The sequence below is a fragment of the Salmo salar genome, chromosome 04 (assembly GCF_965601325.2).
Source record: "Salmo salar chromosome 04, fSalSal1, whole genome shotgun sequence".
Lineage (NCBI taxonomy): Eukaryota > Metazoa > Chordata > Actinopteri > Salmoniformes > Salmonidae > Salmo > Salmo salar.
In genome coordinates, this window is record NC_138294.1 from 16374107 (window position 1) to 16395783 (window position 21677).

At 44.8% G+C, this 21677-nt stretch overlaps 1 protein-coding gene across 2 annotated transcripts in view; it reads right to left on the minus strand.

The window, feature by feature from the left end:
• Nucleotides 1-21056, minus strand: part of LOC106602296 (uncharacterized) — a 25554-nt gene extending 4498 nt beyond the window's left edge. Inside the window, exons 1-6 of one of the 2 annotated variants that reach the window (XM_014194832.3) lie at nucleotides 20617-21054; nucleotides 3733-3774; nucleotides 3232-3283; nucleotides 2648-2692; nucleotides 877-1024; nucleotides 397-558 (exon numbers count right to left, since the gene is read on the minus strand). In XM_014194832.3, coding sequence (XP_014050307.1) covers nucleotides 397-558; nucleotides 877-1024; nucleotides 2648-2665 — 328 coding nt within the window. In that variant the 5' untranslated portion in view covers nucleotides 2666-2692; nucleotides 3232-3283; nucleotides 3733-3774; nucleotides 20617-21054. Of the gene's footprint in view, nucleotides 1-396; nucleotides 559-876; nucleotides 1025-2647; nucleotides 2693-3231; nucleotides 3284-3732; nucleotides 3775-20616 lie in introns of both variants that reach the window. The other variant, XM_014194831.3, reaches the window with a different exon arrangement.
• Nucleotides 21057-21677: the final 621 nt, after the last annotated feature.

Here is a 21677-nt window from a genome sequence, read left to right on the forward strand (position 1 = left end):
GGTGCTCCTATCCGCCAGTCAGGGTTGTGTATGTAAATACTGTATATTAACATTTGTATCAACACGCCCACACGATCAGACTGAGCATTTCAATGGCAAAAGGAGGCTCAGGAAAACTAATTATACAAAAATATATCTGGAGTTTTTTACATTTGAAAATAAAATTAAGAAGACTGCATCGGGGCTTTAAATTGTACTTCCTTGACCTTCCCTGGCACAATGCAACCAATGGAATAGTCCCAAAAGTTCAAATCCAACCAATCTAGCACCCTAGACAGACTCAAGCAAATGAGCAAACATTTCAAAAACTATTTGAACCCAGGTCTGCTAATAAGACGATAAGGTGACGGTGACAATGAAAGGACCAGGGAGAGAGGCGACCGTAGCTATACGTACTGAGGTCCAACATGGACGCAGGGTAGTTGCAGGCTCCGTGATAGGCGATCAGGTTGATCTCCCTCTGTCTCTGCTGCTGCTGGACACGCAGCTTGGCCCGCCTGTGGCGGTAGGCACAGCAACAGCTGAACAGAATCACAATGGTCCACAGCAGCCAGAACCCTGCAGAATACAGACACACAGAGACACTGTCAATACTGAATTGAATTCAAGCAACTTTATTAATCCCAATTATTGAACAGCCTCTGGTAGCTATACTGTTGCATAATCACCTTGAAAAAGCTTTTATAAATTGTAATTTATTATACCATAATAAGACAAACCGTATACAGTTTGATCGGAGGACCAGCCTTAAGGGCTTGCTCATGTTAAACTCCCGATCTGGTCTGGTTACATACCACAATGCATCAGTATAGCTGTGTGACAGCAAATGCTGACAAGACAAGCCTCTTGGCTGGTACTCGACTGGTTGTTACTCACACCACAGCTCGTAGTAGTAGGTGCAGCATCCTGTCTCCCCACAGCAGTGGCCGGTCTCACACAGGTAGCCTGGGTTATTGTTGACACCAGGGCAGTACTTATGACTGAGCATGGGCTGGCTGCCTGAGCCAGCTTGGTCCTTCACCCCCTAGTGGACAAGACATGACATGACAACAACGTACATGGTAAACAACAACAACGTGGTTGTTTAGCTTGAGCAGGGTGTTTCTCAAATTTCCAGTTGTGGGGTTGGAGACGAGTACCCCCCAGGGTTGCACTTTTTTGTTCCAGCCCAGCACCATGTCATCTGATTTAGCTACTTAACTAGTCATCAAACCCTTGAATAGTTGAGTGGGTCAGAAAAATGTATTCATTACCTTTACTTAACCAGGTATACACAGCGCATTCGGAAAGTATTCAGACCCATTCCGTTTTTCCACATTTTCATACGTTACAGCCTTATTCTAAAATGGATTAAATAAAAACATTTCCTCATCAATCTACACACAATACCTCATAATGACAAAGTGAAAACAGGTTTTTAGAAATGTTAGAAACGTATAAAAAATATAAAACAGAAATACCTTATTTACATAAGTATTCAGACACTTTGTTATGAGACTCGAAATTGAACTCCGGTGCATCCTGTTTCCATTGATCATCCTTGAGATGTTTCGACAACTTGATTGGAGTCCACCAGTGGAAAATTCAATTGATTGGACATGATTTGGAAAAGCACACACCTGTCTATATAAGATCCCACAGTTGACAGTGCATGTCAGAGCAAAAACCAAGCCATGAGGTCGAAGGAATTGTCTGTAGAGCTCAGAGACAGGATTGTGTCGAGGCACAGATCTGGGGAAGGGTACCAAAAGATGTCTGCAGCATTGAAGGTCGCCATAAACACAGTGGCCTCCATCATTCTTAAATCGAAGAAGTTTAGAACCACCAAGACTCTTCCTAGAGCTGACCGTCCAGCCAAACTGAGCAATCGGGGGAGAAGGGCCTTCGTCAGGGAGGTGACCAAGAACCCGATGGTCACTCTGATTATGGAGAGTGGCCAGACAGAAGCCACTCCTCAGTAAAAGGCACATGACAGCCCGTTTGGAGTTTGGCAAAAGGCACCTAAAGGACTCTCAGACCATGAGAAACAAGATTCTCTAGTCTAATGAAACCAAGATTGAACTCTTTGGCCTGAATGACAATCGTCACGTCTAGAGGAAACCTGGCACCATCCCTATGGTGAAGCATGTTGGTGGCAGCATCATGCTGTGGGGATGTGTCCTTGGGTGGCCCAGCCATAGCCCGGACTTGAAACCGATCAAACATCTCTGGAGAGACCTGAAAATAACTGTGCAGCGACGCTCCCCATCCAACCTGACAGAGCTTGAGAGTATCTGCAGAGAAGAATGGGAGAAACTCCCCAAATACAGGTGTACCAAGCTGGTAGCGTCATTCCCAGGAAGACTCGAGGCTGTAATCACTGACAACGGTGCTTCAACAAAGTACTGCGTAAAGGGTCTGAATACTTATGTAAATGTTTTTATTTTTAATAAATTAGCAAACATTTCTAAAAACCTGTTTTTGCTTTGTCATTATGGGGTGTTGTGTGTAGATTGACGAGGGGGAATAACTATTTAATCCATTTTAGAATATGGCTGTAACGTAATAAAATGTGGAAAAGGTCAAGGCGTCTGAATACTTTCCAAATGCACTGTTTATTTTATTGAGAAACAGGAGATAGCAGACATAAACAGAATACATCTCTAACCTTGTTGATGGTTCCCATGTCTGAACCCTTTGGAGACACAGTCGTCTGCAATGAGAAAATAAACATTATCTAGGAAATCTGGTCTTTCCACACATTCATCATCGTTGACGTGTAATGTAAAACCGCTGAATCACTAGGCTACTGGTTTGACCACTTTGACCAAAACATCCACATGACCGTGGGCTAACAGGAGTGAAGACTGTGGGCTAGAAGGAGTGAAGACTGTGGGCTAGCAGGAGTGAAGACTGTGGGCTAGCAGGAGTGAAGACTGTGGGCTAGCAGGAGTGAAGACTGTGGGCTAGCAGGAGTGAAAACTGTGGGCTAGCAGGAGTGAAGACTGTGGGCTAGCAGGAGTGAAGACTGTGGGCTAGCAGGAGTGAAGACTGTGGGCTAGCAGGAGTGAAGCACTTAAAGGGATACTTCAGGATTTTGGCAATGAGGCCTGTTAGCTAAACCATAGTGGATATCATGCTGAAGATGCTCGTTATAGGTACATAAGTCAGAGGCTGGTTTACGTGTTAATTCAAGGTTAGTTAGCGTGTTAGTGATACCAGGAGAGGGTTTTGCAGTATACACACCCACACCTTTTCACAGGAGCTGGACAAACAGCAGATCCAATATGTAGAAACCCTGCAGCTTTGAGAGCAGGTAGCAACACAGTGTGAGATGGACATTCCTTGTTTTTTCAGAATGCTTGTTAGCCCTCTAGTGTCCTCCCATATCCCTTTCTCTCTTCACCCCTCCCTCTCTCTCTCTCTCCATCCCCCTTTTTCTTCATTTTGCTTGTTAACCCCCTAGTTCTCTCCATCCTCCCTCTTTTTTTTGCACTCCCTCCCCCCCTCCCTTGTCTTCAGATTCCTAGTTCATCTTCAGTGTTGTACTGTTATTAGCCCCCTATAGTTCCCTCCCTCCCCTACCCCTTTCCACCTCCCTCTCTCTCCCTCTCTCTCCCTCTGTCTACCTCTCTCCCAACCCTTTTCTTGTTAATCGTTTTCCTTGTTTGCCTCCTACCGCTAGTTCCTTTCTATGTGCTGTGTTGGTTGTTGTGAATGAATGACTGGGGATTGAAAGGTTAGACTCCTCACCTTAGCTGCTGGTCCTTCCAGCCCCTGCAGGGAGATGGTCATCTGGAGAGAGAACAGAGGGGGGGCAGAGTTAATACAGCTGACATTTACACAGGCAGAGCCAGACTGACTGACAGACAGGCTGCACATCAGAGAAAGAGAGGAATGGGAGAGAGAGAGAGAGAGGCCAACCCTTCGTTCTGTATTTACAGTTTAGCTAATAAATCGAATAAAACCTTGTCCAGTTCACTTAACATCTGTAACGCCTATAAGCCAATATTTAGTAGTCTGTTTTTTGGGTATATGGTCCCCCCAGTGCCAATATTTAGTAGTCTGTTTTTTGGGTACACGGTCCCCCCAGTGCCAATATTTAGTAGTCTGTTTTTTGGGTATACGATCCCCCCAGTACCAATATTTAGTAGTCTGTTTTTTGGGTATACGGTCCCCTCAGTACCAATATTTAGTAGTCTGTTTTTTGGGTATACGGTCCCCCCAGTACCAATATTTAGTAGTCTGTTTTTTGGGTATACGGTCCCCCCAGTACCAATATTTAGTAGTCTGTTTTTTGGGTATACAGTCCCCCCAGTGCCAATATTTAGTAGTCTGTTTTTTGGGTATACGGTCCCCCCAGTACCAATATTTAGTAGCCTGTTTTTTGGGTATACGGTCCCCCCAGTACCAATATTTAGTAGTCTGTTTTTTGGGTATACGGTCCCCCCAGTACCAATATTTAGTAGTCTGTTTTTTGGGTATACGGTCCCCCCAGTGGTACTATACACACACATTGGTTTATGTTTTGTATGTCCATTCTGTGAGCCATGTGGTTTGTGATTTTGCATGCAAATGTCACATCCATAACGCTGGAATTGCCCGTACCTGACCCCAATTCACCTGTGGATGTTCACCCATCCAGACAGCCTGACTGTGGATGTTCACCTATCCAGAGCCTGACTGTGGATGTTCACCTATCCAGACAGCCTGACTGTGGATGTTCACCTATACAGACAGCCTGACTGTGGATGTTCACCTATACAGACAGCCTGACTGTGGATGTTCACCTATACAGACAGCCTGACTGTGGATGTTCACCTATCCAGACAGCCTGACTGTGGATGTTCATCTATACAGACAGCCTGACTGTGGATGTTCACCTATCCAGACAGCCTGACTGTGGATGTTCACCTATACAGACAGCCTGACTGTGGATGTTCACCTATACAGACAGCCTGACTGTGGATGTTCACCTATCCAGACAGCCTGACTGTGGATGTTCACCTATCCAGACAGCCTGACTGTGGATGTTCACCTATCCAGACAGCCTGACTGTGGATGTTCACCTATCCAGACAGCCTGACTGTGGATGTTCACCTATCCAGACAGCCTGACTGTGGATGTTCACCTATCCAGACAGTCTGACTGTGTCAGTCTCTGTGTTAAATGTGTGTTATTTCTGTTACTGGGAAGGGAGTCTGGTAGCAAGTGTACAAAGGTGGTATGTGGTCTCCAATCAGCAGGCAGTAATCAGTATGCCCTATTTTCACTAGGTTCTCAAGGATACTCGCAGGACAAAAACTTTGTAACAGAAACTCTCCCTCTCTCTGTTTCTCTCTTTCTTTATCTCTCTCTTTCTCCATCTTTCTCTCTCTCCATCTTTCTATCCCTCTCTCTCTTCTCTTTCTTTATCTCTCTCTCTCTCTGTCTCTCTCTCTCCATCTTTCTCTCTCTCTGCTCAATAGGCCCCTAGTGAGATCCCAGACAGACAGCGCCTAAAAGATAAACTCTACAGGGCCACCACAGTCAACCCCCGACACACTCTCAACCAGATACACACAAACAAACAACCACTCAGTGTCCCTGCAGTGAAAGGGGACAACAAGGTACCCTGAGTCCAAAACAACCGTGATGTAATTTTCAGGTTATCATTTATCAATTTCCCTGTCTGGCGCCTCCTTACAGACAGACAGACAGACAGACAGACAGACAGACAGACAGACAGACAGACAGACAGACAGGCCCTTACAGACAGACAGGCCCTTACAGACAGGGTTATGTTCAGTAGTAGAGCACATTTTGCAACGGAAAATGAAAATCTGTTCTTATTGAGCAAGTTTAGTTGGTACTAACTTCACTGATTGACTACAGTTAAAATATTTTATTCCTTACTGAACACGATCCAGCATTCACATGAACTGTGGAACAGGACAGTTCCTGTAAAAAGGATTAGTCCATAATCAAGTCAAAAGCACATATTGGCTAAAGGATTTGCATAACCAAAAAAGAGCAATGCGATTGTGATCACTTGTAAGCGTACTATCATCCCAGATACCAGAGTCCATCTGCAATTGAAATCAGTGAGCGAGCCCACTTCACGCTTACAATCCCCAGTTACAATACCTCCATTGTACTCGGCACGTCCACCTCAAACACACAACAGAATGCAACACAACACAACGCCTGTGTGTGTACATTTCAGACAGACAGGAGGACGGTTGCATAACAGTAAAAGAAAATGCCTACAGTGAGGGAAAAAAGTATTTGATCCCTGCTGATTTTGTACATTTGCCCAGTGACAAAGAAATGATCAGTCTATAATTTTAATGGTAGGTTTATTTGAACAGTGAGAGACAGAATAACAACAAAAAAATCCCGAAAAACGCATGTCAAAAATGTTATAAATTGATTTGCATTTTAACCTCTATGGGCTAGGCGGGACGAATTCATCCCACCTACGTAACAGCCACTTGAAGCCTGTGGCGCGATTTTCAAAACCTTAAAAATCCTATTACTTCAATTTCTCAAACATATGACTATTTTACAGCTATTTAAAGACAAGACTCTCGTTAATCTAACCACACTGTCCGATTTCAAAAAGGCTTTACAACGAAAGCAAAACATTAGATTATGTCAGCAGAGTACCAAGCCAGAAATAATCAGACACCCATTTTTCAAGCTAGCATATAACGTCACAAAAACCCAGAAGACAGCTAAATGCAGCACTAACCTTTGATGATCTTCATCAGATGACAACCCTAGGACATTATGTTATACAATACATGCATGTTTTGTTCAATCAAGTTCATATTTATATCAAAAACAGCTTTTTACATTAGCATGTGACGTTCAGAACTAGCATACTTCCGGGGAATTCGCTAACATTTAACTAAATTAGTCACGATAAACGTTCACAAAAAGCATAACAATTATTTTAAGAATTATAGATACAGACCTCCTCTATGCACTCGATATGTCCGATTTTAAAATAGCTTTTTGGTGAAAGCACATTTTGCAATATTCTAAGTACATAGCCCAGGCATCACGGGCTAGCTATTTAGACACCCGGCAAGTTTAGCACTCACCATAATCATATTTACTATTATAAAAGTTTGATTACCTTTTGTTGTCTTCGTCAGAATGCACTCCCAGGACTGCTACTTCAATAACAAATGTTGGTTTGGTCCAAAATAATCCATTGTTATATCCGAATAGCGGCGTTTTGTTTGTGCGTTCCAGACACTATCCAAAATGGTAAAGAAGGGTCGCGCGCATGGCGCAATTCGTGACAAAAAAATTCTAAATATTCCATTACCGTACTTCGAAGCATGTCAACCGCTGTTTAAAATCAATTTTTATGCCATTTTTCTCGTAGAAAAGCGATAATATTCCGACCGGGAATCTCCTTTTCGGCAAACAGAGGAAAAAATCACAAAGACGGGGGCGGTCAGGTCACGCGCCTAAGCCCAGAGTCCCTTGATCGGCCACTTGAGAAAGGCGATAATGTGTTTCAGCCTGGGGCTGGGATGACGACATTCAGGTTTTTCCCGGGCTCTGAGCGCCTATGGACGACGTAGGAAGTGTCACGTTAGAGCAGAGATCCTTAGTAAAAGATAGAGATGGCAAAGAAGTTCCAGAAATGTATGTAATAAGTATGTAATAAGTATATGCATATTCTAGTTACTGGGTAGGAGTGGTAACCAGATTAAATCGGGTACGTTTTTTATCCAGCCGTGTCAATACTGCCCCCTAGCCCTAACAGGTTAATGAGGGAAATAAGTATTTGACCCCCTCTCAATCAGAAAGATTTCTGGCTCCCAGTGTCACGATCTTCGTCGTCGGACGAAACAGAGAAATCATCGTCTGAGAAAGTGGACCAATACGCAGCGGGGTTATGTGTACTCATCTTCTTTATTTCTGGATAAGAAGGCAAACCGTAAACCAAAAACACGTACACAAGAAAATAACAAAAACAAGGACGAACAGTTTCACAGGCTATAATGACAACAGCAGTGTGAAATAAACAACAACCCACAAACCCCAGGTGAAAAACACACTCCTAATATATGACTCCCAATCAGGAACAACGATAACCAGCTGTTCCTGATCGGGAGCCACACAGACTAACAAAGAAACAGACATACTAGAAAAACCATACAACACAACCCTACTGCCACGTCCTGACCAAAATCTAATACAATTACTCCCTCTGCTGGTCAGGACGTGACACCCAGGTGTCTTTTATACAGGTAACGAGCTGAGATTGGGAGCACACTCTTAAAGGGAGTGCTCCTAATCGCAGCTTGTTTCCTGTATAAAAGACACCTGTCCACAGAAGCAATCAATCAATCAGATTCCAAACTCTCCACCATTGCCAAAACCAAAGAGCTCTCCAAGGATGTCAGGGACAAGATTGTAGACCTACACAAGGCTGGAATGGGCTACAAGACCATCGCCAAGCAGCTTGGTGAGAAGGTGACAACATTTGGTGCGATTATTCACAAATTGGAAGAAACACAAAAGAACTGTCAATCTCCCTCGGCCTGGGGCTCCATGCAAGATCTCACCTCGTGGAGTTGCAATGATCATGAGAACGGTGAGGAATCAGCCCAGAACTACACGGGAGGATCTTGTCAATGATCTCAAGGCAGCTGGGACCATAGTCACCAAGAAAACAATTGGTAACACACTACGCTGTGAAGGACTGAAATCCTGCAGCACCCGCAAGGTCCCCCTGCTCAAGAAAGCACATATACATGCCCATCTGAAGTTTGCCAATGAACATCTGAATGATTCAGAGTACAACTGGGTGAAAGTGTTGTAGTCAGATGAGACCAAAATGGAGCTCTTTGGCATCAACTCAACTCGCCGTGTTTGGAGGAGGATGAATGCTGCCTTATGACCCCAAGAACACCATCCCCACCGTCAAACATGGAGGTGGAAACATTATGCTTTGGGGGTGTTTTTCTGCTAAGGGGACAGGACAACTTCACCGCATCAAAGGGACGATGGACGGGGCCATGTACCGTCAAATCTTGGGTGAGTACCAACCTCCTTCCCTCAGCCAAGGCATTGAAAATGGGTCGTGGATGGGTATTCCAGCATAACAATGACCCAAAACACACGGCCAAGGCAACAAAGGAGTGGCTCAAGAAGAAGCACATTAAGGTCCTGGAGTGGCCTAGCCAGTCTCCAGACCTTAATCCCATAGAAAATCTGTGGAGGGAGCTGAAGGTTCGAGTTGCCAAACGTCAGCCTCGTAACCTTAATGACTTAATGAAGATCTGCAAACAGGATTGGGACAAAATCCCTCCTGAGATGTGTGCAAACCTGGTGGCCAACTACAAGAAACGTCTGACCTCTGTGATTGCCAACAAGGGTTTTGCCACCAAGTACTAAGTCATGTTTTGCAGAGGGGTCAAATACTTATTTCCCTCATTAAAATGCAAATCAATTTATAACATTTTTGACATGCGTTTTTCTGGATTTCTTTGTTGTTATTCTGTCGCTCACTGTTCAAATAAATCTACCACTAAAATTATAGACTGATCATTTCTTTGTCAGTGGGCAAACGTACAAAATCAGCAGGGGATCAAATACTTTTTTCCCTCACTGTATCTGTTTAGTGTTGCAGTGGGCTGCGTGGGTCCAGCCACAGAGGACACAATGCTCGCATGGATGGAGACAGTGGGCTTTTTTTTACACCCGACTCAGTCTGACCGGATGGCATGTCACCAAAAATGCAAATGAGCAGTCAGCCTTTTGTCAGCTGACGGTGGGTCTCTGTTGGCCAGGCTGCACTGGGCACTGCATCTCTCTCCCCAACACTGCATCTCTCTCCCTAATACTGCATATCTCTCCCCAACACTGCATCTCTCTCCCTAATACTGCATCTCTCTCCCCAACACTGCATCTCTCTCCCAACACTGCATCTGTCTCCCTAATACTGCATCTCTCTCCCCAACACTGCATCTCTCTCCCTAATACTGCATCTCTCTCCCTAATACTGCATCTCTCTCCCAACACTGCATCTCTCTCCCTAATACTGCATCTCTCTCCCCAACACTGCATCTCTCTCCCCGACACTGCATCTCTCTCCCTAATACTGCATCTCTCTCCCTAATACTGCATCTCTCTCCCTAATACTGCATCTCTCTCCCAACACTGCATCTCTCTCCCTAATACTGCATCTCTCTCCCAACACTGCATCTCCCTCCCCAACACTGCATCTCTCTCCCCAACACTGCATCTCTCTCCCCAACACTGCATCTCTCCCCAACACTGCATCTCTCTCCCCAACACTGCATCTCTCTCCCCGACACTGCATCTCTCTCCCTAATACTGCATCTCTCTCCCTAATACTGCATCTCTCTCCCAACACTGCATCTCTCTCCCTAATACTGCATCTCTCTCCCTAATACTGCATCTCTCTCCCAACACTGCATCTCCCTCCCCAACACTGCATCTCCCTCCCCAACACTGCATCTCCCTCCCCAACACTGCATCTCCCTCCCCAACACTGCATCTCTCTCCCCAACACTGCATCTCTCTCCCCAACATGGCATCTCTCTCCCTAATACTGCATCTCTCTCCCCAACACTGCATCTCTCTCCCCAACACTGCATCTCTCTCCCTAATACAGCATCTCTCTCCCCAACACTGCATCTCTCTCCCCAACACTGCATCTCTCTCCCCAACACTGCATCTCTCTCCCCAACACTGCATCTCTCTCCCCAACACTGTTTGAACTCACACATAGATTTGGTACTAGGCCTATCATCCGAGCCTGCACTGTATTGGAGTCATCCCATAATCACCCATAAGCACATTGCATAATGGAGCCCCAATCGCATACTAGATCAGGGTTATTCAACCTAAACGAGGTCCAGAGCCTGCTGGTTTTCTGTTCTACCTGATAATTAATTGCACCCACCTGGTGTCCCAGGATTAGAGGGGAACAATGAAAAAAAGCAGTGGAACTGTCTTGAAGGTCCAGAGTGTAGTTTGAGGGTACTAGTGCAGGCTAACAGAAACTAGTCAGTAGCGAAGGACAATGACTGATTTCAAATCAGTTAGTTAGGGAAATCCTCCATGTTAACCTTCACACAGTCAAAACTGTAGCTACTCTACATGTCTCACTACTACACTTAAATGTAAATGTACACCCTACTACACCCTACTACACCCTACTACACACTACTACACACTATTATAAACTACTACACACTAATACACACTACTGCACACTACTACACATTATTACAAACTACTACACACTATTACAAACTACTACACACTACTTCACACTATTACAAACTACTACACACTATTACAAATTATTACACACTATTACACCCTACTACACCCTACTACACACTATTATAAACTACTACACACTACTACACACTGCTGCACACTACTACACATTATTACAAACTACTACACACTATTACAAACTACTACACACTACTACACACTATTATAAACTACTACACACTATTACAAACTACTACACACTACTACACACTATTACAAACTACTACACACTACTACACACTATTATAAACTACTACACACTACTGCACACTACTACTACACATTATTACAAATTACTACACACTATTACAAACTACTACACACTACTTCACACTATTACAAACTACTACACACTACTACACACTATTACAAACTACTACACACTATTACACCCTACTACACACTACTACACACTATTACACACTACTACACACTATGACACACTATAACACACTACTACACACTATTACACACTACTACACACTACTACACACTATTACACCCTACTACACACTACTACACACTATTACACACTATTACCCACTACTACACACTATTACAAACTACTACACACTATTAAACACTATTACACATTACTACACACTATTACCCACTACTACACACTATTCCACACTATTTCAAACTACTACACACTACACACACTATTACACACTACTACACACTACTACACACTATTACACACAACTACACACAATTACAAAATACTACACACTACTACACACTACTACGCACTATTACACATTACTACGCACCTCGACAAACTACTACACACTATTATGCACTACTACACATTACTACACACTACTAAAAACTAGTACATACTACTACACATTACTACACACTACTACACACTACTACACACTATTACACCCTATCAGGGTTGACCCAGAGTCCTCCTAGTAGTCTCCATCCATCCAACTCCTGCTGCTCTCTAACAAAGTGAGGCACTGCAGCAGCAGTAGAGTACAGGGGGAGGACAAGCAGCTGGCATCTGTGCCAGGTATTGATCAAACAGTAGCAGAGCAACACACACACACACACACACACACACACACACACACACACACACACACACACACACACACACACACACACACACACACACACACACACACACACACACACACACACACACACACACACACACACACAGAGAGAGACACACACAGCAGTAGCAGAGGAGTGTGAGACTAGTTTGGGATAAACATTACACAGGCAGCTCCGGACTGGAAACCTCACTCCGTCAACGGCAGGACCACTAACAGCAGATGTCAGCCCGGTTAGAGGAGTGAAGATAGTAATGTACAGTTACTGGACAGTGTGAACGGAATACCAGAGATTTTACAAAACATCTAGATAATCTTGTATCCCGTTGTTTGGTCACACTTTATTTGGATAGTTCCCTATATGTGTTCTACAGATCTATCAACAAACTATCAACTGTAACTCTGTTGATGGTCAACAGTTTAAAAGTTATGGTTGGGGTCAGGTTCAGGGTTAGAGTAAGATGTATCCCAACACATTGGAAATTGTGATTGGCTGAGAGAGGGAAAAAGAAGAAGAAATGCTCTTTAGGCTGGTTGCAACTTATACCAGTCCATCTTGACACAACAAGGATGAAGACTGCAGTATTGACAGTTTGATGCGATTAGCACTGAGAGCAAGAGAGATGTTGTCAACAGTGTCAGCAGGACTGTCAACTGGTTGCTGTAGAATTGAGTATAAGACCTACTGTATCTGACTGGGAGTATGAGACCTACTGTATCTGACTGGGAGTATACGACCTACTGTATCTGACTGGGAGTATGAGACCTACTGTATCTGACTGGGAGTATGAGACCTACTGTATCTGACTGGGAGTATGAGACCTACTGTATCTGACTGGGAGTATAAGACCTACTGTATCTGACTGGGAGTATGAGACCTACTGTATCTGACTGGGAGTATGAGACCTACTGTATCTGACTGGGAGTATAAGACCTACTGTATCTGACTGGGAGTATGAGACCTACTGTATCTGACTGGGAGTATGAGACCTACTGTATCTGACTGGGAGTATGAGACCTACTGTATCTGACTGGGAGTATGAGACCTACTGTATCTGACTGGGAGTATACGACCTACTGTATCTGACTGGGAGTATAAGACCTACTGTATCTGACTGGGAGTATGAGACCTACTGTATCTGACTGGGAGTATGAGACCTACTGTATCTGACTGGGAGTATGAGACCTACTGTATCTGACTGGGAGTATGAGACCTACTGTATCTGACTGGGAGTATGAGACCTACTGTATCTGACTGGGAGTATGAGACCTACTGTATCTGACTGGGAGCATAATTCCTACTGTATCTGACTGTGAGTATGAGACCTACTGTATCTGACTGGGAGTATGAGACCTACTGTATCTGACTGGGAGTATGAGACCTACTGTATCTGACTGGGAGTATACGACCTACTGTATCTGACTGGGAGTATAAGACCTACTGTATCTGACTGGGAGTATGAGACCTACTGTATCTGACTGGGAGTATGAGACCTACTGTATCTGACTGGGAGTATGAGACCTACTGTATCTGACTGGGAGTATAAGACCTACTGTATCTGACTGGGAGTATAAGACCTACTGTATCTGACTGGGAGTATAATTCCTACTGTATCTGACTGGGAATATGAGTGCTACTGTATCTGACTGGGAGTATGAGACCTACTGTATCTGACTGGGAGTATGAGACCTACTGTATCTGACTGGGAGTATGAGACCTACTGTATCTGACTGGGAGTATGAGACCTACTGTATCTGACTGGGAGTATAAGACCTACTGTATCTGACTGGGAGTATGAGACCTACTGTATCTGACTGGGAGTATGAGACCTACTGTATCTGACTGGGAGTATGAGACCTACTGTATCTGACTGGGAGTATACGACCTACTGTATCTGACTGGGAGTATGAGACCTACTGTATCTGACTGGGAGTATGAGACCTACTGTATCTGACTGGGAGTGATCGGCAACAACAACTCAGTAAATGCATTTCACTGGCGAACGGAGGGGATTTCAGGCAGACAAACAGTCTTATCTACAGGAAGAGAAGTCTTGTAATATCACAGGCCTCCACTCTGCTGTAAAGTTGAGAGTCTGTGGTTTTGCCCACCACATCATACATCATACATTACTAGATCTGAAGAGGTCATTCAATCATCCCCCGAGACCATGTTAAAAACCACCAGACACCTCTACTACAAGTTGTAGATGTCTCCCACACTAACACCTAACCACGGCGCAAAGCCACAGACAGACAGCGAGACAAACAGCTTAACACACTTCCTCACTTCCTGCCTGTTCACCAGTGTGTGTGTGTGTGTGTGTGTGTGTGTGTGTGTGTGTGTGTGTGTGTGTGTGTGTGTGTGTGCGTGTGTGTGTGTGTGTGTGTGTGTGTGTGTGTGTGTGTGTGTGTGTGTGTGTGTGTGTGTGTGTGTGTGTGTGTGTGTGTGTTGCTGGGTTAGATAACGGCAGCGCTGGCCTTGTGAGATATGATGGTCCTGTAAAGAGAGTAAGAAAACAAGCCAGACTGAGGGGAGACACAGTTAACCCAGGCACCTCTTACACAATAGGCTATACACTCAGAAACAAAGGTGCTATCTAGAACCTGAAATGGTTCTCTGGCTGTCCCCATAGGAGAACCCTTTGAATCCATGTACAGAAAACCCTTTCCACAGAGGGTTCTACCTGGAACCAAAAAGGGTTCTCCTATGGGGACAGCCGAAGAACCCTTTTGGAACCCTTTTTTCTATTAGCTAAAGTGACCGCAGGAGCATCCTGGACAGATATAAAGGAGCTGGCAAAAGAGACCATTAGCTAAGACCACTTAAACAGTGACCAATGGAAGTTATGAAGAAACATTGTCCTCCTCAACAGATATATTATTATCATCAGAAGGTAAATGGTTAGGAACGTTCATAGCACAATGCCTGATGGACAGTCGACAGGGGGGGGGGGGGGGGGGGGGGGGGTGTGTGTGTGTGTGTGTGTGTGTGTGTGTGTGTGTGTGTGTGTGTGTGTGTGTGTGTGTGTGTGTGTGTGTGTGGGCAATTCAGCTATGATAGTAGACACCTACAATATCTGAGTTTTCTTCTTAGTGAGTGTATTCAATAGGATAACTTTTTTAACATACACACTAACAGATGAATAATACCCGCTACAACTAAGCCTACAATCAATGTAAAGATCATCTTGAGAACGGTAATTGCACATATTCTTGTAGCTGAATTGTTCTGTATATACAGTGTGTTTAGCCATGCAGGGAAGACCTCTAGGCCTATACAGGGCCGGATTAAAAAATCATAGGCCCCGCCGCCATCCTACCCATTGCCCTTCTATGGATTATATGTCTATGGTCACATAGCAACAAGCTGGAGCTGATATTTGGTGCGAATGTTGCCCATACTGTGGTTTCCCGACTGTAGGCATACCGGTAACTGCCAAAATAAAGGAAACACTTGAGTAAATAAGGGATACAGAATATATGTTATGGTGTTGGTTTAGGTCCACTTGTAGAATCTATGCCAAGGTGCATTGAAGCTGTTCTGGCTTGTGGTGGCCCAAAACCCTATTAAGACACTTTATGTGTCACGTCCTGACCATAGAAAGCTTTTATTTTCTATGGTAGAGTAGGTCAGGGCGTGACAGGGGATTTTGTCTAGTTTATTTTTTTCTATGTTGATTCTAGTTTATTTTTTCTATGTTGGGGGTTTTGTCTAGTTTATGTATTTCTATGTGGGGTTCTAGTTTCTGTATTTCTATGTTGTTTTTTGGGGGATGATCTCCAATTAGATGCAGCTGGTGATCGTTGTCTCTAATTGGGGATCATATTTAGGTTGTTGTTTTTCCCACTAGGTTTTGTGGGAGATTATTTTGAGTAAGTGAATGTTGCACCTCTTCGTCACGGTTTGTTGTTTTGTTTATTTGTATGTCTTGCATAGTTTCACAGTTATAATAAAATGTGGAACGATACACACGCTGCGCCTTGGTCCCATTCTTCAGACAGACGTGACAGAATCTCCCACCACCAACACAGGACCAAGCAGTGTACCCAGAAGGTAATGGCATCCTGGTCTTATGAGGAGATTAGGAGGAGTATATCCGGGGCTTGGGATGAAATAGTGGCAGGAGACAAGAGCCTGCCAGGGAAGCAGGTGGAAGCAGAGAAGGAGGGACAGCTACGAAGTCGGGAAGGAAGGCCACAGAAACTCCAATAATTTTTTTGGGGGGGGCACATGGAGCAGTCGGCGGAGCCGAGGAGTGAACCAGAGCCAATCCGGGAGAAGAGGGAGAATTTGGAGAAGAGAGAAATGGGAGAGTTGTTGAGTTGGTGGAGGATGCACACATTTTTCCCAAAGGAACGTGTTGTCAGTTTGGTGCCACCTGAGTCAGCTCCCCGTACTCGTCCTGAGAAGTGTGTTGAAGTTCCGGAAGAATTGATACCGGCTATACGCACCAGGTCTCCAGTACGTCTCAACAGCCCGGTACGTCCTGTGCCTGCTCCTCGCATTCGCCCTGAAATGTGTGTCACCAGTCTGGTGCCACCTGTCCCGGCTCCACGCACTAGGCCTTCAGTGCGCCTGCCCAGTCCGGTGTGTCCTGTTCCTGCTCTCCGCACTGGCCCTGAGGTGCGTGTTACCAGTCTGGCGCCACCTGTGCCAGCCCCACGCATCAGGCCTCCAGTGCACCTTCCCGTTCCAGAGCTTCTGGCGACAGTTCCCAGTCCAGAGCTTCCGGCGACAGTTCCCAGTCCAGAGCTTCCGGCGACAGTTCCCAGTCCAGAGCTTCCGGCGACAGTTCCCAGTCCAGAGCTTCCGGTGACAGTTCCCAGTCCAGAACCTCCTGAGACGGCGGCCTGCAGTCCGGAACCTCCTGAGACGGCGGCCTGCAGTCCGGAACCTCCTGAGACGGCGGCCTGCAGTCCGGAACCTCCTGAGATGGCCGCCTGCAGTCCAGAGTCTCCGGCGGCGGTCTGCATTCCAGAGTCTCCGGCGATGTTTCACGGTCCGGTGACACAAAAGCGGAGGGATCAGCTGGCGGAGCGGGGGCTACGCCCCGAACCGGAGCCACCTCCTATGCTGGCGGATAAGCAGGATGTGAGGGTTCTTCGTCCCGCACCAGAACCGCCTCCGATGCAGGAGGATCCGCGGGATGTGAAGGTTCTTCGTCCTGCACCAGAGCCGCCACCGACATTAGACACCGACCCTAACCCTCCCTGTTTTTTTGTTGTTGTTTAAGGTTGTGCGTTCGGAGTCCGCACCTTTGGGGGGGTACTGTCATGTTCTGACCATAGAAAGCTTTTATTTTCTATGGTAGAGTAGGTCAGGGCGTGACAGGGGGTTTTGTCTAGTTTATTTATTTCTATGTTGGTTCTAGTTTCTTCTTTCTATGTTTTTTTTGGGGGATGATCTCCAATTAGAGGCAGCTGGTCATCGTTGTCTCTAATTGGGGATCATATTTAAGTTGTTGTTTTTCCCACTAGGTTTTGTGGGAGATAATATTTTGAGTAAGTGTATGTTGCACCTCTTTGTCACGGTTTGTTGTTTTGTTTATTAGTTTATTTGTATGTCTTGCATAGTTTCACAGTTATAATAAAATGTGGAACGATACACATGCTGCGCCTTGGTCCCATTCTTCAGACAGATGTGACATTATGTTGGTGTTTCCTTCATTTTGGCAGATACCTGTATGTGCTTTATTGAGATAAACTGTTGATTCTCTGGGGCTAAATTATGCTCTCTGGTGTATTTTGAACATTGAGAGTAGGCTCCTGTGGTTGTATAAAAATGACATCATTTGTTTTTTGTTGCTGTTTGTTTTGCCTCTTGGGCCACCTATGATTTTGGGCCCAGACCATTATTCACACAATTGACCAGTCACATTTAATTATAATGCAGTTTACTTAAATGTACATAATAATCAGTTACCCAATCAAGGCAGGGCCCCCCAGTTACCCACGTGTCCCCCTACCTCCTGTCCTCCCCATCTGATGATTAGCAGAGTGGCAGCAGAATGCAGCAGGCTGTCCACACTCATTGAGAGTGGGCTCCTGAGTCTTCCTGTGGTTGGCGGTTTAAGAAATACACTACATATATAGTGTATACAGTGCATTCGGAAAGTATTCAGACCCCTTGACTTTTCCCACATTTTGTTAGGTTACAGCTTTACTCTACAATTGGTGATTTTTTTTCATCATAAATCTACACATAATACTCCATAATAACAAAGCAAAAACAGTTTATTTTGCTAATTTATAAAAAAATTAAAAACTGATTTACATAAGTATTCAGACCCTTTACTCAGTTCTTTGTTGAAGCACCTTTGGCAGCAAATACAGCCTCGAGTCTTCTTGGCTATGACTCTATAAGCTTGGCACACCTGTATTTGGGGAGTTTCTCCCATTCTTCAAGTCCCGGCTCTGGCTGGGTCTCTCAAGGATATTCAGAGACTTGTCCTGAAGCCACTCCTGCGTTGTCTTGGCTGTGTGCTTAAGGTCGTTGTCCTGTTGGAAGATGAACCTTCAGCACTGTCTGAGGTCCTGAGCACTCTGGAGCATGTTTTCATCAAGGATCTCTCTGTACTTTGCTCCGTTCATCTTTGCCTTGATCCTGACTAGTCTCCCAGTCCCTGCCCCTGAAAAACACCCCCACAGCATGATGCTGCCACCACCATGCTTCACCATAGAGATGGTGCCAGGTTTCCTCCAGATGTGACGCTTGGCATTCAGGCCAAAGAGTTCAATCTTGGTTTCATCAGACCAGAGAATCTTGTTTCTCATGGTCTGAGAGTCTTTAGGTGCCTTTTGGCAAACCCCAAGTGGGCTGTCATGTGCCTTTTACTGAGGAGTGGCTTCCATCTGGCCACTCTACCATAAAGGCCTGATTGGTGGAGTGCTGCAGAGATGGTTGTCCTTCTAGAAGGTTCTCCCATCTCCACAGAGGAACTCTAAAGCTCTGTCAGAGTGACCATCGGGTTCTTGGTCACCTCCCTGACCAAGGCCCGTCTCCCCTGATTGCTCAGTTTGGCCGGGCGGCCAGCTCTAGGAAGAGTCTTGGTGGTTCTAAACTTCTTCCATTTAAGAATGATGGAGGTCACTGTGTTCTTGGGGACCTTCAATGCTGCAGACATTTTATGGTAACCTTCCCCAGATCTGTGCCTTGACACAATCCTGTCTCTGAGCTCTACAGACAATTCCTTCGACCTCTTTGGTTTGATTTTGCTCTGACATGCACTGTCAACTGTGGGACCTTATATAGACAGGTGTGTGCCTTTTCAAATCATATCCAATCAATTGAATTTACCACAGGTGGACTCCAATCAAGTTGTAGAAACATCAAAAGGATGCACCTGACCTCAATTTTGAGTCTCATAGAAAAGGGTCTGAATACTTATATAAGTAAGGTATTTCTGTTTTTCATTTTAATAAATGTGCAAAAAAATATAAAAACCTGTTTTCGCGTTGCCATTATGGGGTATTGTGTGTAGATTGCTGTGGATTTTATTTTATTTTATGCATTTTCGAATAAGGCTGTAAAGTAACAAAATGTCAAGGGGTCTGAATACTTTCCGAAGGCACTGTATTTCCTTCATAGTTGTAGTTTTTTGTTGCCCCTGTGGCCCCCCACGGGCCTGGGCCCAGGGGCTTCAGCCCTGGTAAACCCCTACATTATCCCGGCCCTTGGCCTATAGCTCATTGAATCAGCACTATAGTATTTCACCATTGGCAGAGGGGTTATAAATTACCTTTATTATGCGGGGTCGGGAGCTAAAAGCACTTTTAATTATGGGCTGTGTAAAATTGAGGTCATTCTTTGGTGCATTACAGCAAATTAATTTCCAGACAAAGAGATGAGGAAATCAACTTTCAGATATCAGCAACACATCTTAAATTAAAACATAAATGAAAGGATAAGCATGTGTGCTGTACAACAAGTCTATTTATGCTCAAAAAGCCTGATTTAGAAAAACTTGAACTTCAGACTGCCCATAAAATCTTAGTCTTGTGAAGCCTAAATATTTGTTGCAATATCAATTGAATTATTTCCAACAATAACAGATATCCACTGAATCGACGGTATGACAACAAATCCGTGCAATCTAGGAACATTGCTTAGAAAACATCACAACGGCATACACAGTAGCATAATACCCCTGCAGTATAATATTGCCCAGTTGTTGACAAAATCACCATAACTCACAGCAATCATATCAAGCGAAGATGTTGATAATACAAAATCTGTAAGTCAACATACCGCCTCTGCTTTGAGTCCTAGGCAGAACGTCAACGTTTTCTCTGGATCCATGGCCAGGGGAAGCAGAGATTTAGAACGACAACAGAGAGAGAGAGAGAGAGAGAGAGTGGAAAACACAGAGGACTGGGATCTATTTTATTGTGCTAAGCCCCCATCTCTCTCCCACACTGAATCCACAGCACAGCAGCCTGCTGCTCCGCCATTCCCCGCGCGGAGAGAACGCCCCTCCCCGAATCCGATACTATCGGGGATACCGCCGCGGCCAATCCAAAAATGGTACAGGCAGCGCGATATCGACAAGGGAAGGGAAGCGTCCCAATGGCAAACGGCGCTCAGGTGTTTTCTCTTCCAGCTCGTGGGAAGATGGAGGAGTGAGGATTCAAGTTTTCTTTTTTTCCTCGTTAGTGGTACGGGGGCGCTCTTTAAATGATGTCATGTAATTCCAGCCCTCTCAAAGTAGGAAAAGAGGAGAGGGCTGTGCAGATGATTGGACGTCGCCGGTCTATCTCCGGTTCCTGGCAACAGCCGCAGAGGCTGAGAAAGCGATGGCTGCTTAGTAGAGCTCCGTTTTAAACGACTTTTATTCCAAATGCAATGTTCTTGCATTGTGTAGATTTGCAAGCAACGTATTTTCTATTTATTTTTATAGGGGCCTAATTGTTTCAGCCACCATGAGGGGTAGAGATGGGGTAGGGATGCTTGGCCAAGGTCATCCGATAAAGACATGCATGTTGAAATAGATAACGTTAGAGGGGGACGTACACATTTCATTCCGAGTGAGACAAGAAAACAGAAGTGAATATACACGCTGTACATTGACTGAGACAACAATGTGTTGCTTATTACTGTCATGTTACATACCCCTACACGTGTAAAGTGTACAAAACCCCTATGTGTGTGAACTGCAGCTGTTTTATGTAGGACAGGTTATCCTATCCTACCATCAAATCCATAAAAAGGAAGTACCTTACATAAGTACTTGGGGAAATCCACAGGACAAACGCTGCAACATTCCTATTGTCCACAAGGTGGGCGCAGACTATTGGAAATGTAATGTTGGT